Below are 27655 nucleotides of genomic sequence, written 5' to 3' on the forward strand. Positions count from 1 at the left end.
TGCATGAAATTACCGGTATTAACCTTGTCACAGCCTCCCACATTTGCAATATCATTCTCTAAAACTGTTCGAAGTCTCTTTTAAGCCTGGAGATCCCCTAAGATTCTTCAGAACTTAATGTTGAGCATTTAATGGGTAATGAAAACAAAGAGCGCTCAGGTAAGAGAACAAACTCACCTATTTCACCATGCGAGCCGGGAGTACCCAAATGGCCTGAAGTTCCTGGAATACCCTTTTCTCCCTATCATATGATTGAAAACAGGGATCAGTTAATGAGGATGAGGATTTATTCAACCTTTCAAGCATCACAGTTTGGAAATACTGAAAAAAAAGCTATTAAATTTACCATTTTTGAGTTTCTGTAGTACTTTATAATTTAGTCACTTGGCTGAAATCAGTTAAACCAAACCAAGGGTCAAGTTATGTTTGCAAAGACTTAAGTTTGAAATTGAGAACATCCTATTACACATATATGGTAGTGAGTCCTGCAGTCCTTTGTGAGGAGAAAGTCCTACTGAAAGCTAAGGACAAAGCTACCTGAGAAAGGAACACAGTTTTTTGGCTCTCTTAAATAAATGATGTCTGTAAGTCTACTGTCAGCCCTTTTCTAAGACTTCCTTTTTTCCAATGTAACTTATTTTGCAGCCAAAGTGAATCATGGTGAATTACCCTCTAGGAGCTGAGATTCTTGGACTCTTTTACTGTTAGATGAGTGACACTGAGTAATTTTTGGCAGTAGCACCATCAGTCCTGGGAGAAAGGGAAGAGTAAGCCCAGCGTTGAGAATAGTTTTTACCAACAGCTACTGCAACTGGACCAAGGACCTAAAAGGAACTGTCTGGGTTCTCACCGGCAAAGAGCTGGCGCATGGAAGTTGGATGTCTCCCAGTGAGAAAAGGAAGGACTCTGCTTAATGAACATTGGAGGGATCAAGCAAAAATATTTAATCTATTATTTATTCAATTTTTATTGCATTTTTATCTTGGCACTGTAGCCGTTCAGCACAATTTCAAGGGGTGAATGCCACTCCCTAGAGAAGCTGAATGCCAGCACAAGGACACCCTTATTCCTTCACAGGCACGAACTCACCCTGCCTCCTGTGCTGCCAGGGAAGCCTCTGATGCCAGGAGAGCCAGCTGGACCAGGATACCCTTTCAGACCCGTCAGCCCTTTCGTGCCAATGTCCCCTTTCACACCAGCCACGTAGCTGGGATGCCCAGGGGAGCCTGGAGTTCCTGTCTTTCCGGGGATGCCTGGCATTCCCTTGCTACCTGCACACAGGGAAGAAGATAAATAAAGGCGACTTAAACTATTAAAGCTGGGAAGGCCGATATGGAGTTGCTTGTGTGTAAGAAATCTTCCTGCTAGCGGCTGTCTCAAAACATGGCACTATGATGAGCTAGTACAAAAAGGCAGCGCACACATGTGACACAGCCCCGCAAAGCTTTCCTCGGGGGTGGCTCTGTGAAACACAGCCAGGAGCTCAGCTTGCGCTGCCAGAGACCTTGCTGGGGGGGCTGCAGCGCAGTGGTACAGTGAGCAGGGAATATTTAATATGGTAACTGAGAAAAGACACCAATCAATAGTCCTGAATGTGCTTGTTCTGTTTTGCTGTGACCACTGACCTTTTAAGCCAAAGAATCCTTTCGTGCCCGTTTCTCCAACATCTCCTTTTTCACCTTTAACTTCCATCATCATGCTGGGCTTGAGCTTTGGGGGTTCTCCCGGGGGCCCTTGTTCCCCACGGTCACCTAAATGGTAAAAAACCCAACCATGTTACAAAAAGCTAGTCAGCAGCACTGTGTTGGAAAAAGCGAACGGAAGAGTGAATTGAGCAATAAGGGATAAATAGATAATCTTGCACAAGCTGTGGAAAATCCACTGGAATAAAAAGTTACCTGTGTCAATATGTGTCAGCAGAACAGTCAAGCATAGGAAAACATGAAAACTGAGTTAAACTTTTGTACATACAATCCTAGGTACTAGACCTAGACTCCTTTGTGATAGATAATTTACCTCTCAGCAGATCAGTTAGGTATCGTGTTTATAAAAACCCAAAAAGCACACTGAGAAAGCATAGAAAAGTAGGTCAGTTCCAGTGAAAGGGAAACTCTCTGTCAAAAAACCTTGGGTGAAAGAAAGTGTTTGGATTTGCTAACGGTTATTTTGTTCCTTTTCTTGATTTGAAGGCTACTGGTGAAATCAGTAAATAATATCCTGAAGAAAGGACCCAAATAGACTGTGTGTCTTTAGTTCTTTGTGAGATGCAGAGACAGGCCAGCCACCCAGACTTGTCTCTTATGATCATGCACTGTCTTGTACTTCACCAAAAAGTATATTTGCACTTTTCTTCGCAGGGGCTGTTTTCACACTTGCTTTTGCTCAGACCTCCCTTGAATTATTTAGGGCACTGTTTTGCAACCTTTGAATTGCAGACTGGTTTTTCTTAAGTACCTATCTCAGGGTCCCTAGAAAGAACATTTTGGCTTTGTGGTAAAGTGTGTATTTAAAGATAATTGTATGCAAAGAAAAGAGGACTGTGTTACAGTTTTCATTTCACTGATGATGCCATCAACTGATATGTTTCTGACTTTTAGCTACTTAATTGCCTGGTTTTCTGAATATTTCAGTACCTTTACAGTGCAACTGGAGCAAAATCTGAATCTTTTCCCCCAAACACCTTATGCCTCCTGGGAAAAGGCTCTGTTGAGTTCTGCACATGCCCCCAGGTGCCACTCCACTATCTGAGCTCAGCTGAATAATGAGATGTCTGTCTCCAACCTTAAACACGTAAAGATTCACAAAGAAGCAACCGTTCCCTGAGCCTAAAATCCATCGCTCTTGGCCAGAGGCCCATGTGTGAAATAGATGGAGGAATGTCTGAGCTAAATTTACCATGTGAAAAATGTGTCATCTTTGTGTCCTTGTAAAATAGTTCTCCAGATGTGAAAAGCAAACACGCTGGTACCACCCATAAGCAAATACCTTTAAAGCCACGTGCGCCCTGCGAGCCTTTATCGCCCTGAGCGCCCAACGAGCCAAATTCTCCTTTGATTCCCCTGATGCCTGGTCTTCCTTTTAGGCCTGTCATGCCTTTGAAACCATCAATGCCAGGTGAACCTCTTGAACCTTTAAAGAAAGAAGGGGAAGAGAACTGTTACCTCACTCAGATTTCTGCATACTAAGTAAATGTGAACCAGCAACGCATGAGTATGACAAATTCAGTGCAGCACTACCTATTTTTGGGTGCCTTGATGCCTAGGGCAATATGCAGCTCTAGATCAGACACCCAAGCTCTCTGAGAGGTAAAGAAGAGCAGGGGTACACTGAACTGCCTCAGCTGGCCAAGAGGAGATGTTGTGGAGATGACCAGAACTTAATGTCTTCTGAAAGATCAGTTCAACCCCCCCTTCTGCAGATAAGCTAGAGAAAGGTACCTAGTTCCACACAAGGTTTTTAGTCAGCCTGTTCCTCTACATGCAGAGATACAAACCATGGGTCTAGGACTGGCCCTTTCCCACCAAAAATTCCCATACTCCTCTTTTCTAAACAAGAGGATGCTCTTTTACAAGGGTCATGCTAACAAATAGGTCTTCATTCCTCTCAAATGAGAGCTGGTCAGTACTCCAGAGTTGTCCTAGGAAAAAAGTCCTGTCTTTCCAACTGATGAAATTGGAACATGCATTTTAGGCATGCAGCCTCCTTTTGTGTTTAACTTGCCTTCACATGGAGTTGAATCCTGCTGAAACTCCCTGCGTGATGTGGACAACTTGCGTTATACATAGCATTTTTGTGGCTGGCCAGTGAGAATCTCACCTTCTCTATACGTAAGATTAGCATCCTGGTAAAAGTATGGCATTGCTCAGTACACAACTGCCAGCTTTAAAAGAAGAGTAACTACTGTATATTTTTTAAAAGGAGAAATACAACAGCCATTGTCCTTCTAAATAGGGCTGCACGTCACAAGCTATCATTTTGCCAAGCACAACACAGGGGAAAGCAGACAGTGATTTTGGAATATATTAGGCATATGACCCTAATTCTTCTGTTTTAAACTGAGGTAGCCCAGCAGAGAACACGTCCTGTTCATCTCAGCACATAAGCTTTAAGGAACATTACTCTTTTTCAAAGTCCAGAGCTCACCTTTATCTCCTGGAAAGCCATCCATTCCACTTATGCCAGGGGGACCCATCACACCAGGTATACCTTGCAATCCTGGGTGACCTGTTTCACCTTTGTCACCGGACAGACCTTTCAGGCCCACGGGGCCAGGAAACCCTTGCTCACCATCTTCTCCCCTAGCACCAGGTGGACCTGCCGTGTGAACATGCGAACAGGGAGATTAAAAAGCGTTTGGACATATATGATGATTTTGTACAAGGTAGCTCAAGAGAGAGAAAACTGCTATCCAATCAGCTTCATGTTGAGGGGGTAAATTAAGATTTTTTTCAGCAAAGAACTGCAGAAATTATTATAAAGACAAAGTAGTTGATCAATGCAAGCCAGTCTCCCTACCAGCTTGGTTCAGTACCCACTCCCAAGAGGACCTTCCCCTTCTCTTTAATTTAAGAATTAAGCCCCTTTTCCATAAGACTACTCCCATTTGGTAGCTCCCTTCTCCCAGTCTGCCACCAGCATCTCAGACCTGGCTTGGTAGGTGGTTATAGAAGGAAAAGCAGCAGCTCTGCCAGTGAGGACCATCATCACCCCTACTTCCCACCTGTGATACCAGCACAATTTGCAATCAGTGTCTGTACTATTACTGTCATTTCCCTGGCTGGGAATTAAAGCATGGCATGTGCCACGACCCCAAGCTTAATCTTCTGCTGTGGAAACCATACAGTTGCCCTGCCACAGAGAACTGGCAGGAGGAGTGACACAGGACAGGGATACTTGCTCACCATCAGGTCCTTGAGAGCCAGGCCTGCCACCTGGCCCAGGGTTTCCTGGCAGCCCTGGGAATCCACGCATTCCTGGTATTCCCGGCAATCCCATCAAACCAGGGAGACCTTGTGGTCCTGGATCTCCTTTGGGTCCTGGCAAACCTGGGTTACCATCCGCTCCTAAAATACCATAATCATGCATTAGAGAGCACAAATATCTAGAGAGCGGGTTATTACATATCACTTCTGTGGATGCACTAGTCTTTCAGGGTATGTTTTTCCTCTGAAAATTCAGTGAGAACAAGAAAAACAAATTAAAAAACTGCTCATTAGTTTTAAAATAATTGACATTACCAGTACTGATCTCAATATTTGCATCAGAAATGTTGACCGGCTCTTTCAAATGAATGCAAACAATCTGGCACCTGGTGGATACAGATGGAGCAGCTCTCTTCCACTTTTAACCCCAATAATTCTGTAATTCTTGATCTCTCTCTTTTTCACATACATCTTTGTAAGAATTGAATCAAGCAGCTGACTGAACCACTGAAATAATGCTCTATATCTATTCTAAAATGGGATAGGCTGGAATGGGAACATTTAAGGCAGACAGTGGGTTCTGGTTTTGTGTTATCGTTCAGAAATTTTCAAGTAAGGTCAATACAAGGCATTGTTACAAGATTCACACAAATTCCTAAGCAAAAAGGCTCTGATTCTACATGACTTAGGGCACTGGGTGAAAATTAACGTCTCTAGGATTTAACAGCAAAGGAAGTGTCAAGATTTAAAAGGTAATGCCACTTTGCATTCAGGCTAGAAAAGCAGCAGCGTACAAGACCTCACAAGCACATGGCACTTAAAATCCAGGCCAAGTGGATCTGCTTCTCTTTATTCAGGTTTTACATCAGTGTAGATCCACTGGCTTGACTGTAGTGAAGTGTGCTTGCTAACTGAGGTCACATAAGGTGAGTTTTCTCAACAACAGAATACAGGCTTTAGCCCTCTGTTCTGAGGGGCCAGCAGTTGAAGTGGCATAGATGATATAAAGGCCACTAGCCACTTCTTCTAAAACTAAAAAAATATTCCTCATAGAAAAATTCACATGCTTTTTTTGGAGCCATTCTGTCAGAACTGTAAAATAAATCAAGAACAGACAAACTAGTAATGCTTTTTCTTTTCACTGTACTTACTTTTTATTACTGAAAACTTAAGTTCTACAGAAATGCTTAGAAAGAAGGTAAAAAGTCACACAATTTTTTTCCCCTTTTCAATCCATGTTTTACCTTGAATTTCTTCCCATTTTCAGAGGTGTTAGTGATGTTTTCTGCCTTTTCTCAAACTCGCCAAGTGCCACAGAGCTGCCTTCATCCTTTTCCTTCACTCTGGGGCTCTCCTGAAGGTGCAACCATCTCTCCTCATTTCAAATAACTCATGTAAGATGATCTACTTCTTTTTTTATTTGTATTGAAAATCATGAGAAGAGTCTCCAAAACAGGTTCCTGTGATACACATCCTTGCCTTGAGCTAGTCACACAATTACTACTCCTTTCTCACTTCTGCAACAGGGCAAGGGGGTAATCAGCAGTCCTACACTTAACTATGTGTCCAAATGCTACTGAAACTGTGTAGCAGGTGATGTTTAATTCCCACATCTGCTTTTGAAAGTCCTCCAAAAAATTCAGAGGGTGACAAAGTCAGATTTTGTGGAGAAACTATGGTTTTCTCTGTTTTCCATAGGGAGTTTAGCGTGCTTTTAAGCTCTGTAAAATAATGAACTAAAATGAACACTCTAAAGTCATGAATAAGTATATAATGTTATCTTTTTTCTTGTTCCTGAGTGCCCAAAGATTGACCAGGCAAAATGGCTTATCGACATTTACTAAATACTATGTCATCTTAGTTAAAATTTACAACTTCTGCACTAGTGTAATGTGCTATTCTGCAAAGCCATGTATTATCCGAACATCTTCTGGCGTGGGAAACAATCTCAGTATTACGCAGAATGTAAGTGAAAAGTCAAGATAATAACGACATCAGCATTCCCTTAACTACAGTGGGAAAAATTAACAGTACATCTGAACACAACAAAGATGAGCAAAATCTGGTTCTCTGGTATCCTATTGTAGCTGATTTCATGTAGTGCAACGTGAAGGAGAGCTGGTCATGAGCAATGCATCTCCAGAAGGTCCTGGAGGAGCCAGGCACATTGGTAACGAAGTAGATGGAAAGGGATGGGAGATCATCAGGCAGGGGGATTTGATGCTGGGGTTATCACTACCTCCAATGTGTCCTAACATGGTCTCTTACTACTCTCACATGTCTATAATTTGGCTACATTTACATCACACTCTAACTCAAACATTTCTTTATTTGAAGTAGGTGTTACCTCTAATTCCCGGTACTCCTTGATCTCCTGGTGTGCCTTTCAACCCCGGGAAGCCGGGGAGCCCGACATCCCCTCGGGAACCTGCTGCTGCTCCTAAAACTTCGCCAGGAAAGCCCTTCAGTCCTGCTGCTCCCGGAGCACCGGATTTTCCTGTAAGGCCTGGGTGTCCCTGCAGTCCAGGTAGACCATTCAGGCCCCTGTCTCCTCTGGGCCCCATAAAACCTATAAATAAAACAGGGACTAGGTATCACAGGGCTCACTACAAATGTTGGAGTTCAAATCCTAGATACACCATCATAGTGCCTTTTATATTGTAATTTCCCCCAGTTCTTAGCAGAAATCTGTAGAATCAAACAAAGTGTTATATAAATGTTTTTAAATCACATAACATTTATAAGAACATCTGACCAAACGTGGAAATCGGCAGAACCTACAGGTGACCCCTCAGGACACCTACTGCCTGGGTGATCAAAGATCCACAGCTCCAAGCACAGTTACTTCTGTGCAACTATTTTGACACGGCTATTGCAGCATTTTATAAATGTCTTATTCTGTAAGGGCAAAACCCCAGTTCCTGCACACAAAAACCTGGTTTGATATGCAGCAGGGGTCAGGCATTTCAGGGAGTCAAATTTGAAAAACTAAATGTGGAGTGAATGCATATTGGTAGGCTGGGAAGGCCTGGGGGAGTTGCCCAGATAGGTCATTGCTGTTGCTGTTCCACATGCATCTCAAAGGGCTACCTAAATCACTTCACGCTCCTGATGAAGGAACACCACCATCCCTGTCCTCCACCCTGTAGGTGAATGTCTGGGAGGGCACAAGCCCCCATTACCACAAATGACAGGGGAAAGGCTTCTTGCGGACTGGGAAACTGGACCTGGACTGGAAGTTACATCCAAGCACTGGTGAAAGACAGTATAGAAGACTGCAGAAAATTTGTCTGAGTGCTGACCGCTCTGTGGCCTGAGAGCCACATGGTATGGGAGCTCTAATTTAGCATTTAGAGCACTCTGCAGAGCTTAGCAGAGGAAATACAGGTTCATGGTCCTGCCCTGCGCTGCACAGAGCCGTGTTTTATGATGCATCCCTTGCCTGTTGACCAGGACACGCATCAACTCTTCTTTTGCTGCTACAGATGCTGTAGATGAGCCTAGAGAATACTTTCAGGTCATGTGCTGCCTTAGGGCGAAGCAGCACCTGGGCACTGGATTTGGGAAAGTTTGCAGCACTGCCATATCTGTGAGGATTTAGGACTTGGAGAACAGATAGATGGAGAGAATTTCTAAAGAGCTCCTAAATTAAGTTGCATCAATGGCTTCTGAATTGTGCTATAGAAAAAACTCAGTGCTCGTTTCTCTGACCAAATTAACCTGGTTAACCACAGGCAAGTGGTAGTTTCTGGCAGTAACTCTTGCTGGACTGACTGATCATCCGTGAACATAACCCACTGCAGCTTATACCTGTGTGCAGTGGCACTATTTTAGGCTCATCTGACTTAACTGTCTACGAACAGATCAACTATTAACTGATGAGTCTTGGACATCCTGGAACCTCTGGAGAGATACAGAAGTCTTGGGATTTAATCTGTATTTATTACAGACTAACATAAAATATGACAGGCATCGAACACGTGCAAACGCTGTTTGGAACCACAGCTGCCTATGGGCAAGGTGAGTAGCTAGTACTCCGCCTTTGATATGTCCAGTATAATTTATACCTATGCTATGAAGAGTTAAATAGAAATACTAATACTAGTATTTTCTTCCTTTCTGAGTATATTCCTTTTGGAATCTGAAATATCTTGTTATTGAATTTCTTTATTTCTATGTGAACTTCATGAATTTTTACTGCCACATTTATAATTTTGCACTATAAAGCAGATTTTAAAAGCTTGGCGTCTTTGTTACTTTTCATCACTGCAGAAGTGGCAGAAAATCCTATTGGCTATGAAAAGTAGCAGTTTTGTATAATAGTTTATTGTTTGAGTGTGGAAGGGAAGATAAGTGAAAATGTATCTGGAATAAAGTTATTGCATTTCAGTGACTGTAGCAAAGAGGTCAAATATATATAAAGAATGACTAATTATTGCAAGATACCTGGAGGACCTGGGAATCCTTCCCGACCTGGATCACCTCGTGTACCATTAAACCCTAGGTATCCCACTGGACCTGGATCACCTGGGAATCCTTTTGCACCTTTTGCACCTATATTATATAAAAGAAAGTAAGAAAGTGTGATCTGAACAAACAAAACCGAAATGTGCATATATTGTATAAGAAAAGGTAATGGTAAATATCATCAAGACATGTTTCTGGATGCAAAGATAAACTTTTTATTTTTTTTTTATTTAATGTGACTATACTGTAGCTCTTTAGCAGTACTCAAGATCCCAAGACATGGACCAAAACTCTAGGCTAAGTGCTCTTACAAACATGGTTTATCCTGACTGTAAGACTAATGTTATGGAGACTCCTGGCGTGAAAATAATCAGTCTCACTGACTTTTGGAGACTTTTAATATTTTGTAAATTCAGGCTTTTAGCTTAAGGTCAAAAAGCAATGTCAAAGGAAGAGCTCTCAACAGAAACAGGCACAGATGAGATGCTGTAGGACGAGCAGATTTTTCCCTTCCCTGCTAAAGTGATCACAGAACAAAAGCAGACTGGTTTAGATAACCACGAAACAGAAATGTAAGGCTAAAGGTTAGATCTAATCAACCTAGAAACTGAATACAAATTAACTAGCCTACTTACTATATTTGTAACAGTACGGGTCTACAGCTTCAGTAGTAAAAGAAGGGCTGTGCCCTGAAAAAGTGTTCCTCTGGCACTGAACTCATGTTCATAGTCTTTTATCTTCTGATAGGTAAAATGAGACCTTGCTTCCTTGTGATGTAGTTTTTGACATTTGGGTAGGGCAAATATTAATGTTTCTTAACATCTCAAAACCTGCAAGCATTTTGTAGGATTGTCTTGTTAAGTTTATAAAATTATATATTTTTTTTTCATGCAATAGTTTTATTACATGAGCCTCATTAATTCACTGTATTCCGAGATCACGATTTTTTGGTAAAGTTCTTTAAAAATAATTCCTGTGGAATGCTTTGTTTCCCTATGCCCCCCAGCTCCTCGAACTCTTAAGTTCCCAGCTCAGGCTTGAAGGTCAACAACATGCTTTAACATTTTAAGTGCTGTTGCTTAGCATCACCATGAATTGCAACTCATTTATTTATTACACTGAAGTTTCTCTCCACCTCTAACTATGACAAACCAAGGAAAATATCACTTGAATTTTGATACTTTTTTCCATTTTAGTTTTCTGAATGTCCATTATTTAACCATGATTTTTTGCAGTTTTAGCTGTTGTTTGTGAAGGGGAGAAGGAAACCTTTAAAAAAACCCACAAGTAAGGTGCACATTAACAGCCAATGCAGTGTGAATAGCATTTTCCCAGTGCCGTACAGGACTACTGTTCTCTCCCTCATATGAACAATAACTTCTCAGAAAGTAATTAAAAGGAAAAGTCCTAGGCTTTCAGGTCTGAAAGAAAAATTCTAATGTGCCTCTTATGCAAATAGCATCTCAGTCTTGTTTCCCATCTGTAATAACTGACTTTCATTCATTCTGTTCAGCATTGCACTAATTAAAAACCACGTTAGAGAAAGAAGGCGGAAACGGAGAATGCAACCACTGCCTACCACGTATTTCAGTAACTCATTATGCGACGTTAGCTGGTCGTGCCAAAGAGTAGTAAGAAGAAGTTTTTCTTTTAGACCAATGTTTAGTTTGCAAGCGCTTTAGCTGTACGTTTGAAACAGAAAACAACTTAAAACATTTTATTCAACAGCTATCACGTAGGTCTCGAGACTACTGAATAACCAGGATGTAACTTAGGGTGGGCTGTGTTCGTTGCCAGGAATTTCAAAGGAACACAAGGACATAAGGGTGTGAGGCTGTAAAGATGACTCCTTGCTTGATATACTGGGTGCCGTGAGCACCTAGGACTCTGAGAGGCTTGATTGTTTATAGCAGAGCTCCATCCTGGCTGAAACGAAGGCGGGAAATCTTGTAGACAAAACTACCTCGCTCTAAGCAGACAATAAAAATAGTGTAAAGTGTTGGTGCTCTTGTGTCGATCCAGAGAATGTGGGTAGGAATGATGCTCCAGGAAACTAGACTGACGCAGCTATGGCAACAAGAAGCTGCGAAAAGTTGGAAAATGTGTCCTGTTCCTCCCGGGTTTCCAGCTCCCGAACTGCCTTGGGTTGAAAGGCGGCTACAAACAAGAGTTCTGCACTAGGCTCAGCAAGGGATCTTTTCCAGTTTTTGGAGGGAGGGGATGCAAAACGAATCTTAAAATTAATAAAACATATAAACTGACAAAGACAGGGAAAGATTTGTTAAAGAGCTAACTAAGAGTATAAAAAGACACGAAAACAGCGTCACTTGTGTTACAGCAGTCTTACAGCTAGGAGTTAAATCTGACTATTCGCTGAAAGAAAAACCTTCAAGCTCATATGAATGAAAGAATGAACAAATCATCATACTCAGAAAAAAATTACAAAGATGGCAAAGAAAACAAAAAACCTTCAGAAGCATTTATTCTAACAACAAATTAAGGCGTTAGGACTGAGGAAGTATAGGTCAGAGATACACATCATCTTTCAACAGAGGTAAACTGTTCCCTTTTAAGATCCATTAGTCTGTGATAAATCAATCCATCAATCCATGCATGCCATAATAAACCTTGTGCTGGAAAAAACCCCAGTGCTTGACCTTAAAATTTATAGTCCAGATCTTTGACCTTGGCTAAAGCACAGGAGGCACAGGGATGGGTGCATCAAGACTTTTACATTTCCCAAACTCTGAAGGACAGTTATGGTTTTTGTCAGTACCTTTACCAGCTGGTGATGAGAAGGATTTACTGAAAAACCAGCTTGATTGCTTAGGCTGGGAGTACATAAGCTTATAGAAACTACCAGTGCTGGTCAGAGGTTCCTTCTTCAAAGTCAATCGTTATGACCACTCAGCGCACCTTGTCTGTGTTTCTCTCAATTCCATCTCACGCAGTCCTTCAGACCCTGTCCCCACCTCCTCTTCCTCTTCCTTTTGGAAAGAGGTGGGGAACCCTCAGTGCTGGGAAGGCTTAGGATTGCCAGATGGTCCCTCTGGGCTGGGGTGGACCAGCTCTACAAGGAAGGCTTGCGTGGCTACAGACAGTGCAACTGCATTGCGTCAGACAACTGGCCCATTACGCCGAGCCGCGTTAAAGGCTTTAGGCTCATGCTTGCTGAAGGCGCTCTGTGTATCACATGAGGAGGAAGAGCAAGAAGAATCTGCCACAGTCCTCCATTGCAACCTCTTATCACCCTGCTCTCAGAGGACAGGAGGTGTCCAGTCAGCTCTGAGAGACCTTGGTATATTCTCTACCAATAAAGTTGTAGACCATCTCTCCATACTCTCACTTACTTACATGTAGAGAATAGCAAATAGGCTGTCCTTCTGTCTTCTGTTTCGTGGCTGACACTCATTAGCAAAGGCATAATTAGCTCAGGAATGGTGCAGCCGCCTGAGCTGCACGCTGCTTAGATCTCTCTGCTGGCTTCAAGTTTACACTGTCCTCCATTCTTGTTTCTAAAGCTCGCTGCCTGCTAAGGCTCAACTTTAATCTATCTGGCAAGATCTCCCTCAAAACGTAGTGTATGTGGGAAACAAAGGTGAAGGCAAAATGTTACCTGTGGCTCCTGGCAGTCCTGGCTTGCCCTGGGATCCCTTTGGTGGCCTCACACAGCCTGCACCTGCAAACAAAGAGCGTTAAGCTGCACTGTACGTGCTCATATGCTGCCTCTCATCAGCTCTGCACCTGCAGTTGAGATGACATCATTAAAGCAGGTTAACAGGCAAAACTCTAATTTAAAAAAAGTTTTATTCTTAACTTAAAAAAAAATTGGTCATGGGTGGTATTTTCACAGGAAAATGGGACAGCTCCACCTCAAGAGCTGCTCTTCTGCCTTTTTTACAGGGGCTATGGTGGCTCCTCCAGTTAGACTGGCATGGGAAGGGTAGTCCAACTTCATGGATGACTGTATTTTTCAGAATAAGAAAGACACTTTGTTTCCCTGTGGGCAATTTATACCCCTGAAGCAATGAAGTCAATTTTTGGTGCAAATGAAGGACTTTTTCTTTATAGGTCAAATCGCACTGAAAATGCTCAAAGTTCTTCTTTAAAAAAAGTTGCTTACATTTTCTTGGGCACCTAATTTCTGGGACGGTTGTTATAGATGGTGTGGTAATCATTATTTTGCCACAATAAATACTCAGGGGCAATGAAATAAAGAATTTCTGAATTGCAGAGCTAAAACTGCTGTAATTTTAGAATATGTTCAATTTGATTAAATTACTTTAGAGTTACCTACAGTACATGCATGGTAATTTGTGACCTTAAATTCACATAGTTTACAATCACGAGCATCCAAAGCAGTCATCAGGAAGAAAGTATCAAGCCATTTGTATGTACACTACCTGACCATATTGGCTCAGTTCCATCTCCTCTAGAAAAGTCTTCAATGACCTGCCCACAGTCTATGAGCAAAGAATGGGCAAAGACAGTTATTATTTAAAGAGAAAATTTGTGAAATGCTCTCAATTCTAACCAAAATATCTATTACAACATCAGATAATGTATTCTCTTATGCATTATGCATGCATACAACACAAACTATTTACTATAACATACTGGAACTCTCTATCCATATATTAATTACATCCAGGCCTGAAACCTAACCCCGTCAGAGTCAGGAGGCTATGTGTCCCACGCACTGTGTATGGTTGGTAGGTGCCTGCTCTGGCTTGAATATTGTGCCAGGATCTTGAGACGAGCAATAAAACTCTGAGCCTGAGCTGTTGTGAATGTAGCCCTGGCATTCTTATGTTGGAAAGGATTTGGAAAGCTGCAGAGATATTATGAAGAGCTCTGAAGGATGGATATATGATTTTCTCTGGTCAATTAAAAATTTACGTTGGATGGAAAAGACCAGAGAAAACCACCTGTGAGTACTCCAGTGGCAGGACATTGCTCCATTGACTCCAACTGCTTGAAACCTGAAAGATGTTATTTGCTGGCACTAACACGTTCATTCACGCTATTTCAGTACCTGACATGAAACTACTGGGACTTCTGAAGTATTTCCTTCTTTAAGATTTCTGAACAAGTAATACAAGCAATCCCTTTTTACCCACATAACCCACCCCCCCCAAATGCTACCTTTTCAACAGTGTGCTGTACAGATGCTGCACACAATTCAGTCATCACCGAATCAGAGAATCACAGAATGATTTGGGTTGGAAGGAACCTCAAAGACCATCTAGTTCCAACCCCCCTGCCATGGCCAGGGACACCCTCCACTAGACCACGTTGCCCAAAGCCCCATCCAACCTGGCCTTGAACACTTCCAGGGATGGGGCATCCACAGCTTCTCTGGGCAACCTGTGCCAGTGCCTCACCACCCTCACAGTAAAGAATTTCTTTCTAATATCCAATCTAAATCTACTCTCCTTCAGCTTAAGGCCATTGCACCTTGTCCTATCACTACATGCCCCTGATAAACAGTCCCTCTCCAGCTTTCAATGATCTCCCATGCCTTTGATGTCAGACAGAGTGATGTCTCTTACCTAGTTGGCCAGGCTCTCCTGGCAGACCAGGCAGACCTGGAGGTCCTGGGTTTCCATCTTGTCCATGGTCACCTGGAGGACCCCGGTACCCTTTTGGACCAGGAAATCCTTCACCTGGCAGGCCTGCTTCTCCTGGAAAGCCCTTTGGGCCTAATTCACCTGGATAACCAGGATCGCCAGGGAAACCTCTGATACCATCACCCTGTGGGAAGTGAATGGAGGTGGTCACTCCTGACTTTGCTGAGAAACAAACAAAACTCAAACAGTTGAACTACTCTCATGAATAACATCTTATAGGCAGTAATTCCTCAGGTGTTCCATCCCAGTTCTTTACATCAACATTGTAAATAAAATACATTTGAAATAATCTGACTTTAATTTAGACTCCATGGCAGAAAAGGCATGAGAGAAGCACTCTTGGAGGGAGCATTCCCCTAAAAATGTTGGCCCATGAACTTGAGCAGTATGAATCATTGCTGTGGAGAGGCTTACTGCCCTTTCTGAAAAGCTGCAAGTGGGTTTTGGGGAAACCACATGCATCGCTAGAGATGTTCTGGTGTGGCATTTACTTCTGAGACCTTGAGAAAAACTGACATAAAATTGCACCTAAATGGGCAAGATTCTTTCTTTGTCTGTTCCTCTAGTGGTATTTCTCCACTATTAAATTGACATCTTATGAACATCACTAGAAAACATTTCCATCCTCAGAAGTAATATAAAGTACCATCTCTACTGGCAGTAAAAAGCACTGTGGTCCAGATTGGACGACACTGTTCTGGCCCATCTTCAAATATGAAGAGCATCCCAGTGGTCCAAAACAGCATTTACGATGGGCAAGATGAATTCCTCTTGTAAGGTATTTAACTTTTTCTTTTGCCTACAGAAGAAGCTTAGAAAATGAACTAAGACTATGTGTCTAACTTCTAGATGGCTACAGTTAGTTAGGTGAGGTGCTATCAAGCATATATATGATGACACAACCTACATTTTGAGGATGTAAAATTGTACTAAATTTTGGTTTTCTTTAACTCAGTTGTAACAAAACTGCTGAAGTTCAGCCATACGGAATCTCTCTTAGACAATGCTAGAGAATAATTGTTTAACTAATAAAATGCCAATTATCACAAACTAACTAAAAGTAATGACAGCTGGTCTAAATGGGTTATACACTACTATTTAGTTAAGTAAAATGGAAATAAAATTGAAAGATTGTTCTAAAAACCCTGAGAGTAAACCTGTTGTTTAATATATCAATAACAACCAAAACCAGTCTAGGTGTGCATCATTATCTGTGAGAGAAGGATAGCCTGGTGATCATAACCCCTCAGAATTAAATGAATTACTAATTGAGCATGGTAGAAATGATTTGGCTGTATTTGCTACTTACTGGAAGGCCAGGCTGTCCTGGTAAACCATCTAATCCATCTCTGCCTGGGAAACCATCTTCTCCTCTGATACCAGGCAGCCCGGGATCTCCTCGGATTCCTTTGGTGCCTACAGAAGACCTTTCATTGTGAGACCAATCTCTCATGAAAGGTATAAATAATAGCAAAATACACGTGACATGAATTTTAACTCTACCTTTAGTAGTTATGTATAAGGAATCTCCCTTTTCTCCTTTTGGTCCAGGAAATCCATCTGGACCTGAAAATCCCTGGTGTTACATGCATCGGGGGGAAAAAAAAAAAAAAAGAAACAGAACCACTTAAGAAATAAGTATCAAGATTTTTCCACTGTCTTGCTTAAAAAAAAAGTCTCCTTAAATTTCACTGCTTTCCTGTTACTTTCTGTGAATGACTTCCTCTTCAGTAATTCCATTCTTGTGTCTGAATCTTTACTAATATGCTCTAAGTAGGACCAAGGTCTTTGTGGCATGGGAGGGGAGCTTCTGCATGAGGATGGCATTGGGAGAGCTGTGGCTTTACATGAGCTAGAGTCCTGCAGATGACTGCAGCTGCAGAACTGTATTGGAGAAAACATGGTAAACTACTCAGTGTTAGCCACTAAAGAAAATGCTGTAAGCAACTCTTTGGTACAATGGAAACTAAACTCAGGGTTATATTGACCTGCAGTTCCTCCTGCCCACCACTACAAAGGAGGACACCCTCACAGCTGGCAGTGGATTGTGATTCACAACACCGCTGTGGGGCTGAAAAGTAGCACTGTCTTCATTTACCAGAGACAAGAACTAGGGCACAGAGTGATTAAGTGACCTGCCCCAAACCACAGACCTGTGGGAAAGGTTTTGGTTAGAAGGGAGAGCTGGAGGTCCCTGCTCCAACCCAGCACCTGGAGCTACAGCAAGTTGCTCAAGGCCTTGCCTAGTCAAGCTTTGAAAATCCCAAAGGAAGGAGATTTCCTCTCTTGCAAAGGCAAACTGTGATGAAGCTAAAGACCAGACTCTGGCATTCCTGATCCCCTGGCATAATGCAGAATCCTCCTCCTGAACAGCTCATCTGAAAGTGGTGTTGCTAGCTTCTGACCTTCCAATCACAGGACCAAACCCATGGTAGGTGCCAAGGCCCAGAGCTTACAGACTCATTTACCATTGACTATTTTATGCCAGTTAGCTTTAGTTCTGAATAATTATATTCATGCTCACTAAAAAAAAAGGGCACGCATGTTAGGTTTTCCCTAGCCTCCTCTTACTCAATTCCAGGGCAGACACTGAATGAAAATTCAAGTATCTCACTTTTGCTCCAGGGTAGCCAGGAATACCATGTGGTCCTTGATCACCAGGTTCTCCTTTCCTCCCAGGCTGGCCAGGGGTTCCTGGAAAGCCAGGAGGGCCAGGGTGGCCAGTAGAGCCCCTTCTGATTTCATCACCCACAAGGCATTTACTGCAATCCCCTTCTTCACCTAAGGAAAGGATTGGAAAGAGAAGAAAGAATGCTCTGTCACAACAAATAGACGTTCAGCTGTATCCATTTGATATAGAGACTTGAGAATACTTGAGTAGTTTCTCAAATACTTGAGAAAAGTACTTCTTTCTTTTTTTCTTACAAGAAACTAACACAATGTTTCCTTGTTGTGTTATCCCCAGATCAAATTCATCGGTCCTCGAGCGTGTCATAGTTCAATAAACTCAGACTGAATACAATGGGAGCTTTACACAAAGCATAACAGCAGATCATCTATTGAGTTATCTGCTACAACCTACCTTTAGGTCCTTTTTGTCCTCTTGGCCCAGGGAAACCTTGTATGCCAAGTCTACCTGGTGTCCCCTCCTGTCCTTTTAATCCAAAGAGAGAACCTAGAAGTTTAATTAAATAAAAATATAAATTAATCCACTGTAGATTTACTTTTCTTCTCTTTCCTCCCTATTCCTTTGAGCTGCACTGCATCTGCCCTTTTCTGTTTCCCCTAATCATCATTTACTGTCTAACACAGCCTGTTGTTACCTATTCCCTGCTCTCTTCCTCCCTCCCTCTTCTCACAGCTTCCCACACCCATTCTCAGTAACTTCCAGACGATCCTTGCCATTCCTTGCTCTCTCTCACCCTGAATTCCTTTGGTCCTCTCTTTCAGCACAACCTACTTTGCAGTACCACAGACCACCTGCTCTGGATCACCTCCTGCACATCTTTTTCTCCACTCCTGCTCTTGCACTGCAGCGTGGTGCTTTTCACACAGGAACAGCACCATGTCAGTCAGAAGTGAGGCCATCTGGTCCAACCCTCTGCTCAGAGCAGGGCCAACCTCAAAGTTACAACAAGTTGCTCAGGGCCTTGTCCAGCTATTATCTCCAAAGATGGAGAGTCTACAACCTCTCTGGGCAATCTGTTCCAGTGTCTGACCACCCTCATGGTGAAAAAGGTTCTCCTAATATCTAAGCAGAACTTCCCTTGTTGCAGCTTGTGCCCATTGCTTCTCGCACTGTTGCTGTGCTTCTTAGTGAAGCATCTAGTTCCATTTTCCCTATGGCCCTCTGAAAGGTACGGGAAGATAGCAGTAAGATTCCCCATAGCTTTCTCTTGTCCAGTCTAAGGAAGAAATCCAGCTCTCCCAGACACTCCTTGACACTCGTATTCCTCCCCCAGCCCAAAACAGACCTTCTTTTCTTTCAAATGTTGCCAGGAATGTCTAAAAACCATGCAAACCTTTCCTTTGTTGATTAGCATACAACACTTCTCCCCTGTGTGTCCTCTCTGCCACCCATTTTGTTTCATTCCCTCCATTTACTTTCTCATTTTGCCTTGCCAACAGCTATCTTTAAAATACGCAAAAATGTTCCTATGAGTTTTCACCATCTTTCTTCATGCACTTACCAGGGGATCCAGCGGGACCAGGTGGACCACGGAGTCCTGGTGTGCCGTGCTTACCCGGAAACCCAGGTGGGCCTGCCTGATAAGCGGGAGATCCTAATTCACCTTTTTCGCCTTTTGGTCCCATTTCTCCAGGTAAGCCTGGCTTATCCCCATCCACTGAAACAGAATCAGGGAAGAAGTTTAGAACAATTTCTTAACAACGCTGCCCAAAGAGCTGTAATGTAGCAGAAGGGAAAGTTCACGCAACTGCATCTAGCGTGCAAGGAAAAATGGAGATCTTTACCACAGAGCAAAACCGGCAACTGCACTATTCACCTGAGCAAATCAATTGCAGTTACCGAAGCAAGGCTCTGTCATCATCTCTACTTTGGTTGTTTTGCCAGAGCCCCATCGAGGCCGAAGGAAAATGCTCCTCTCCGTTTTTGCGCCCCCAGTTAGCTATCTACCTCTCTGCACTGCATATTCCACAGTCCGCACGTGTATTTCCCCCACCCTGACCCTCTATCAGTTAAAACTCGCTGTAAAGTTAGGCTTTTGGAACATGTGTTGCTGGGACGTTACCATCAGAGAATCCAGGAAGACCAGGCAGCCCACGATCTCCCTCCTCTCCTGGGTCTCCCTGTAGTCCAGAAACACCTGGAAAGCCTGGATCACCTCTTGCACCTGAAAGACATCCCCAGTTCCACAAAAGACATGTTAGCATGATGCTGTTTGTGACCCATAAATACAGACAGATTGCTCAATTCTTAAAAGGTAGAAATCAGGAACTTCAAAGGTTTCCGAATATTAGAATTTACAATCGCTGCTTAAAGGTAGCTTTAGAAATGCAAAAACTTGCTACCTCATGCTGCCTCAGTCTGAATAAAGATGTATCTGAGAGATTTCTGTAAAGCCCAAATACCTGGGAGCTGAGCATGGCCTGTGACAGGAATGGTGTGGAGCCACCAAGCCCAAGAAGAAAGAGAATATCTCTCAGCTCTTACTAATATGCCTCTAGAGCTGCATAGCTCCTGGAAAGCACAGAAGATCAGCTCTCTGAGGACAGCCCTTCCTTTTCGCTACAAGAAGTTCCCATTATAACAGACATATCATATGTGAGCTTTCCTCTGCTCCCCACCAAAAGCATCTGCCTGGCCCAGCTACTGCCTGCAGAAAGTATTGTCCTTTTGCCACAGGTCAATGATAGTGGAGGACATACAGTGTGTCCAGCCCCATGCTTGCTTCCTCCTCTCTCTACAGAGTTTCTCCTGCTCCTAAAAGCCTGGCAGGGTATTCGGGGTGATTTGAACCATGTTTTGGGCCTCTTGCCCCCTTTGTCTGGGAGGAAGGGAACCATTCATTGTTAGAGTCTCTGGTTTTCAACAAGACTAGTAAATACAACAGTATGAGGACAGCTGACAGTGGATGCTACAAGCCTACTGAAAAGATCACAAAGGAAATTTGTCAAATTAAAAAAAGAAAAAAAGTCCTCTTCTATTTCTCAAGACTTTTAAAATGTTTTTTGGGTTTTTTTTGCTTTCTAAATATTAGATTATAAGAACGATCTTTGCTATACTGCCATTGCTGCACTTTATCCAGAGTCTCTGAAACAGGACGCAGAAGACACTCTCCCATTCCTCATTTCACTAGACAACAAAGTCACACGCTCTTCTGCTTGTTTCTTCTCTGTGGACACAGGAATGCACAGATGCCTTTTGTATAGCAATCCAGCTTCAGCAGGAGAGACAAAGAAGCCACCTGCCTGCAAAAAGGTGATTAGGGCACCCTCTTGGAAGGCAATTATACCTTCTGGAACAGTTTAGCAAACCACAGTTTTTTAAGGAGTTGAATTCTCAGGATTTCATGCCTTTGATCTATGTAGAAGGTAGTAAAATGCAGCTAAGATAAGCAATCTAAGCAAAGAAGACGTACCTTTCCTTGGGATGTGGGAAGGAATATAGGAAACTGGTCCTGGAAGACCGACCTCGCCTGGCTCCCCCTGTTATCAGAAGTTGAAGTATCACATCTAAGCACATTATTCTAGAGAATTTCTTTTAAAATGGAAAGGTATGCCCACGAAACACAAAGAAACAAACTTTCAAAAGCACTGGCGTGACTTTTAAGAAATCTCAGAGATTTCAAGTTAACAAACCATGTAACTGGTTCTACAATGAGGACAAACACAATTGTTACTACATCACAGAAAAGAAAGCAAAATGACATCTGGTTTATTGCTTCTAGCAAATGAAAGTAAAGCAGTACCTTGCTTCCCCTAGGACCATAGCCACCTGGTGGACCATCAAATCCTGGAAAACCCTGTAATACACATAAAAGTGATTGACTTTTCCTATATCAGAGAAAGAATAAAATCATTTGGTCTGTAGCAGCTGGCTTCCTCCGATGTTAGTGTGAAAACTATGCAACAGAGCTGAGCAGTTGCCTCCTTGAGGTGTAGTAATTCAGGTAATACCATTAAATCCCCTCATGTTTTCATGTTCTAACTCTTGGACCAAGCCTAACTCCTGTCAAAGCCAAGAGGGACCGGCTGTGCCGCAGGCTCTGTCGCCCCTGGCAGTGGTGCAGATGGAAGGAGCGCCGACACTCGCTCTGTCCCCTCGGAGGCTGCAGGATCGGGGAGGAGAACGGGGATCCCTTCCATGCTGGTTGACCTTGAGACATGTGGGCCAGGCAGCCAGAACACGCCAACCTGTTGCAAGAAGGCTAAACGTGTCTGAATCATTATGAGTGGACATATTTTCACTGGAATGCAAACAGCGAGTAGTGAAATAGCACTGAAGTGCACAGGCCCTTTCTGCTGTCTTCCAGACGACTGGAGCTTGTTTGGCCAAAGAGGGGTTCCCCAGCCCTCTGGGATACATGCTGTATCCCAGAGAAAATTCTCCATCCCTACCCCAGCAAATGTTACACTACTTCATTCATTTAAAAGGTTTGAAATCCAAAGCACATGGATTAAAACACGTGCGGTAAACCATGATACATTCTATTGCATGAGAATGTATTTCAGCTGCTGGGGATACCCACAGCAAAGTGCAGATGAGGCTTTGGGCAACGTGGTCTAGTGGAGGGTGTCCCTGCCCGCGGCAGGGGGATTGGAACTAGATGGTCTTTGAGGTCCCTTCCAACCCAAACCATTCTATGATTCTATTCTATAAGAGATCAGAATCTGTGCGCTTCACCCAGCTCTTTGACAACTTCTGTTCTCTAAAGAAAACGTTCATACGTGCTCTGGAAGAAGACTATTGTTAAAAAGGCAAGCTTTTAGTACAAAAAAGTGGCCAGATCCTCAACTGATATCAATTAACTCAGTTTCACTGAAAGCAGTAGATTTGTATAATTCACACTAGTTAGATTATTAGCCAGCTTTTTTAAAAATTCAGCATCTCCCGAGTTTCACAGTGGGAACAACTCCTACACAAAACTTGAATTTTAATAACCAGTTCTGTAAGTCGCTTTACGCAGTTCTGAAGCACTACAAATACCACAGCTCCCAGCAAGATGCCACAAACTGGACCGCACACTTCAGAGACCTTTCCATAACGGCAACATCACTACATCAAAAAGGAGTCTCTTGTGTATCAGGTGTAAAATCTCTTTACACTAGGTGGAGCTGGTGGTCTGAAAGTGAAGCCAGCAGCTTCCTACTTAACTGCGACTTCAGCTAATGTGTGCAGGCAGGACTTTTCAAATCACTCAAAAACCAAGAAAAAGGGGGTCATTGTGAACAGCACATCAAGTAGTCTGTTCCCTCTCATACACACGTTATACAATGACACTCCTTCCAAACCAATGTACATTCCACTAAAATTGTTGCCAAGATTCACTTTCAATAAGAGGAAGCCACTGACCATTTCTGACTGGAACATGAACCTATAATAAGGTCAACCATTTGGCTTTAATGGGTTTTGTATCAGACTCTCCACGAACGTATTACTGACAGCATGTTCCCTTCCATACCACCAGGTTTTGTGATTGGACCGAATGGCTGTGCAAATGATATTTTTCGTATTTCATGTGTTTTCATATCCCCTATGTTTCACGTTACTCTTGCTTTGTCTTGGTGGCAGGACAAATCCTTAAACAACTAAGGGCAGAGAAGCATGGAAAAGTCACGCATCCCATAGCTATTTGAATACCTCATGGAAGTGATTTCTAATGCTAACCAAAGAAGCCTTTTCTGAGCACAAATAGAAAGTATGAGCCCTTCTCTGTCTGACAGAATGCTGTTTTAAATATTTGGGTGTGTTTCCATGGGGACAGAGATTTAACTGGTATATTTATCAGTTTCCTTCTCTTCTCCTTCTTTTGTGATATTCAAGATAACCATACATCTCAACCACATCTGCAGAAAGCTATTCAAAAAAGTAAGTTTCTGCATGTAGGAAGAAAATTATAGAAATCATGGTCGTAGTAATGGGAACAATGAAGATGACACCTCCTCATAGTGCTCTTAAAACATGCTCATGTTTTAAGCAAACCAGACTTTAATTATAGGGCACTTTTTTTTTCTCACTGATGAGAAAACTAACTGACCCCACATTACAATGGTGGATGAATCCAGATTATATTTGTTAGACTACAGCTGGTGTAGTTACAGGCAGAATTTGTCCTCTACAGTTTACTTTTCAGACAGATTGTCTACATATGTGTTAGAAACAACAGTCTTGTATGAAATACTCACTCTTTCTCCACTGAGTCCTGGAAAACCATTGATGCCAGGCAGTCCCTATGGAGGCACAATAAAATTAGAAAAATAAAGTGACATCCTAACATCCTAATGGTTAAGAACCACTATTATTTCTTAGATGAAAGAAATCTGACAGCTTGAAACTCTAACATTAACAGTCAGAGTTCAGATACTTTTTCAATGAGATCCATGTATGGTGCAAATGAACAGGTCTGAAATCTAATCTGGTATTTGATTTTTATCTTTTAATCAATACATTGTAAATTGACCATGAAGATTTTAAAGATGGCTGAGATCTTTTTTAAAAAAATGTATGCCGAGTACTGTTCTCATTCTGTTTAAGCACTTTAGAAACACTGCCCCAGAAAAAGCATCCATGGATGCTGCAAGGTAATAGTATTTAAACTAGCTTTTTTCCTGGGGTTCCAAGATGGGAATAATGAAATACAGTCTGTGCTGAGAACCAGGGCAGTAGCTTTAGCTAGTTAGCAAGCACAGCTTTAGGTAAGAGATACACCAGGCTTCCCAATGATGGTATAGGCATACTGGGGAGTCCCCTGGGGCCCTCCTTCCACTACCATTTCAAAGTGGCCTTTTTGCTTTCTTATATCAGGCAGTCTAGAGCTGGCCACAACCCGGTGGGCTGAGGAACTCTCATTTCTATAGTTTGTTAATCTGCGTTTTGTTCCTGAAGGCAAACTCTCAGCTTGGATTTGCACATTCGGCTGGGTGAATTTTACCTTTGATGAGTGACTCACCCTTTGTCCTGGGAAGCCCATTACCCCTTCTTCACCTTTTTCAGGAACATAGAGAAGTGCACCCTAGGAAACATTACAAGTCAGTTCAACGCATTTCTTCATTATGTGCAAAAAAATTCTAACACTGTTTAATGGAAGCTAAACAGGATGAAAACATCATTGTAATGCATGGAGGATCTAATAATAGCTGCATGTGAAAGAACTGTTGTCTTTAAAATTAAGTGTAACATGCTTGCTTCATCACAATAGCAGGAGCAGGCCATTAGGGAGAGGACAGGGTTTCCTTCCTCTCATCTCCCTCTTCTTTATTTCTTCTGTGGCTGCACCTCTGAAGAAGAGCCAAAGCGATTGTTCAGCTACACAACCAATTAAGCAACTCAGCTCATGACCAAACTGTAGCTTCAGAGAGCTGTTTGGCAAACACAGGCATGCTGCTATCCATCCTACTATCAAAAAGAAAAAGGGAGAAACGCATATCTCCTTTTGCTACATCTGCATAAAACCTACGGTTTTCCTAATGCAGTCAACAAACTTCTACATGTGTAAAATCTGAATAGCAGCTGAAGAACTGGCTAGCAACTGCACAGGGAGGGCACTAGGCCTCACACCGCGACCTTCTCCCATAACCTTGTGGAGAAGCTGACCAGACCATCTGAGAAAACAAAGCTCTGCAAAATGCTCAGTGAGGCATCCCTAATTGGTAAAGACTGTATACTAAACCACTCTGGGAAGTAAAAAGGAACCACTCAATGGCAAAGCTATTTAGACAGTCTAGAGGTTGCCCGTGAGTTAACTAAACTACATTCCGTCAAGCCTGGTTGACAGGTCTAAATGATACAGCAACACATGGGATTACTCTCCACTTGCTCAACAGACTCAATGACCAATGAGAGCAAAAGTCTGTATGTGCCAAAGAGTAGACTGAAAAGGATTGAGAAAATGTCCATATATACTTACTTAATGAAATCTAGTGGAATTTTTAAACATAGATCAGCAGATTGGCAGCAGTAAAGAGATTTATTAATAGTTAAAGCTAAAATTAAAAAATGTGTGAAGGAAAATCTTATTTTGGTAAACCAGTAAGAGAACGGCTGATTGCACTGTGGAGTTATTACACGTCATGTTGTTCAGTTTTTCTAAAGCACCAGAACTGGTGTCTCTGCTTACGTTGCTCCATATCTATATTGCATCATTTCAATGAAGAATGCACCAGTATTAACTCCAATATTATTATTTGTCTTTGTTCTTCTCCACTTGACTTACTGGAATTCCAGCTTCCCCTTTCTGTCCAGGTTCTCCTCTTTCACCCTAACAATAAAGAAAAAGTATTCAGATATGTTAGGCATTCCTATTTACATTTCAATAACTTTTCTACAACACCAAGTGACAAATGTTTATCAAGAGAAAAAAACACCACTCTTGTGCTCTTCTTTATACATACACTTGTCATATGAAATGCATGTTTTCATAAGAAGTTTTTACAGTTGCTTTTTTAAAAAATACTTGATAATTTTTCTGAAAAGGTTTCTAGGAATGTGAACACCTCAGGTTGTTTCCAGGCTTGTTCATGAGATGTCTGGGTGGTGAGTGCCTGAGTAATGCCTATAAATAAATGCACATTCTCCCATTTTTACCTACTGATTATCTATGAATTGTCTGATCAAAAGTAAGAGTTCCTGTCAGGATGAGACAAATCATAGCCTTGTGGTGGGTTGACCTTGGCTGGAGGGCAGGTGCCCATCAAGCTGCTCTATCACTCCCCTCCTCAGCAGGTCAGGGGCAGAGAAAATAAGATGGAAAAAACCCCCTCATGGGTCAAGATAAAGGCAGTTAATAAAGCAAAAGGACATGTGCAGAAGCAAAGGAAACCAGAAGATTTATTCTCTACTTCCCACCAGCAGATGATGTCCAGCCACTCCCTGGGAAGCAGGTCTTCAGTACGCGGAGCGGTTGCTCCGCAAGACAAACGTAATTAATGATTGCCCCCCCTTCCTCCTCCTTTTTCTTAGCTTTTATTGCAGAAGCAGATGCCATATGGTATGGAATATCCCTTTGGTCAGTTTGGGTCAGCTGTCCTGTCCATGTCCCCTCCCGAGATCTCGCCCACCCCCAGCCTACTGGTGAGGGGGGTGTTGGAGAGAAGCCTTGGTGCTGTGCCAGCACTGCTCAGCAGCAGCCAAAACACCGGTGTGTTACCAACACCTTACTCGATACCAATACACAGCACAGCGCTATGAGGGCTGCTGTGGGGAAAATTAACTCCATCCCAGCCGGACCCAATACAAGCCTAAAGTCCACTCGCTATATTGATGATATCTCCACTGAATATAAAGGGTCTCCAGATAAACAGCTCATATGCAGATGTCTCTGCTTATCATGGAAATCCCAACGTGTAGGTTACTTAATGCAGACTGCAGACTGTCACAGGCATTTTTAGATCTTTCACTATCATAGCAATTTAGTTATCTTACTGCAGAAATTGCATGAGCCATGTAAACTTTCTAACTTCAGATCTGGGATGAAAAACTACTGCTCTGGAGGTTGGCGTCTGATACAGAATATATGCATACAGGGTATGAATGCCTCTGCACCCAGCAAGAAGCAACAGGTGAGAATAAACTGCATCAGGCTGTTGAGGATTTCTCCAATGTGTATGAACAAGCCTTAACTGTAAGTATAGATATCTGCACCATATAGATAAGTTATATAAACAAACACAATAATTCAGATAGCTTCCCTAAAGACATGCTTCTTTTACAGGAAGAAAATTTCACTCACTGTTATGAAAAATAAGATATTGAATGATTTATCAGCAGGTATTTCTGCTGGTAAAATGAGAAGATGTGAGTGATGGCCAGTAGTTGCGTACTTAAACAAAAAGAACAAGTTTGCCTAAGGCACCTCTAGTCTGTGAGAAGTGCTTTCTGAATGGCTTTAGCCACCATAGTTTCAATGAATACTTCATGATCCAAGCTATGGGAAAGTAGCAGATTTCTCTTTTGAT

General features: G+C 42.4%; 1 protein-coding gene across 3 annotated transcripts in view; it reads right to left on the minus strand.

Moving 5' to 3' along the window:
• Positions 1-27655, minus strand: part of COL4A2 (collagen type IV alpha 2 chain) — a 145361-nt gene that overhangs the window by 15338 nt on the left and 102368 nt on the right. For all 3 annotated transcript variants that reach the window (XM_054815007.1, XM_054814991.1, XM_054814999.1), the window contains exons 14-35: positions 25915-25959; positions 24652-24714; positions 23888-23932; positions 21451-21504; positions 21121-21187; positions 19771-19872; positions 19210-19365; positions 18102-18194; positions 17634-17800; positions 16523-16595; positions 16329-16435; positions 14942-15143; positions 13793-13852; positions 13006-13068; positions 9369-9476; positions 7270-7491; positions 4902-5063; positions 4144-4314; positions 2986-3129; positions 1626-1751; positions 1090-1271; positions 178-241 (exon numbers count right to left, since the gene is read on the minus strand). In XM_054815007.1, coding sequence (XP_054670982.1) covers positions 178-241; positions 1090-1271; positions 1626-1751; positions 2986-3129; positions 4144-4314; positions 4902-5063; positions 7270-7491; positions 9369-9476; positions 13006-13068; positions 13793-13852; positions 14942-15143; positions 16329-16435; positions 16523-16595; positions 17634-17800; positions 18102-18194; positions 19210-19365; positions 19771-19872; positions 21121-21187; positions 21451-21504; positions 23888-23932; positions 24652-24714; positions 25915-25959 — 2476 coding nt within the window. The remainder of the gene's footprint in view (positions 1-177; positions 242-1089; positions 1272-1625; positions 1752-2985; positions 3130-4143; positions 4315-4901; positions 5064-7269; positions 7492-9368; positions 9477-13005; positions 13069-13792; positions 13853-14941; positions 15144-16328; positions 16436-16522; positions 16596-17633; positions 17801-18101; positions 18195-19209; positions 19366-19770; positions 19873-21120; positions 21188-21450; positions 21505-23887; positions 23933-24651; positions 24715-25914; positions 25960-27655) is intronic.

This window comes from Grus americana, chromosome 1 (genome assembly GCF_028858705.1).
Source record: "Grus americana isolate bGruAme1 chromosome 1, bGruAme1.mat, whole genome shotgun sequence".
Classification (NCBI taxonomy): Eukaryota; Metazoa; Chordata; class Aves; order Gruiformes; family Gruidae; genus Grus; species Grus americana.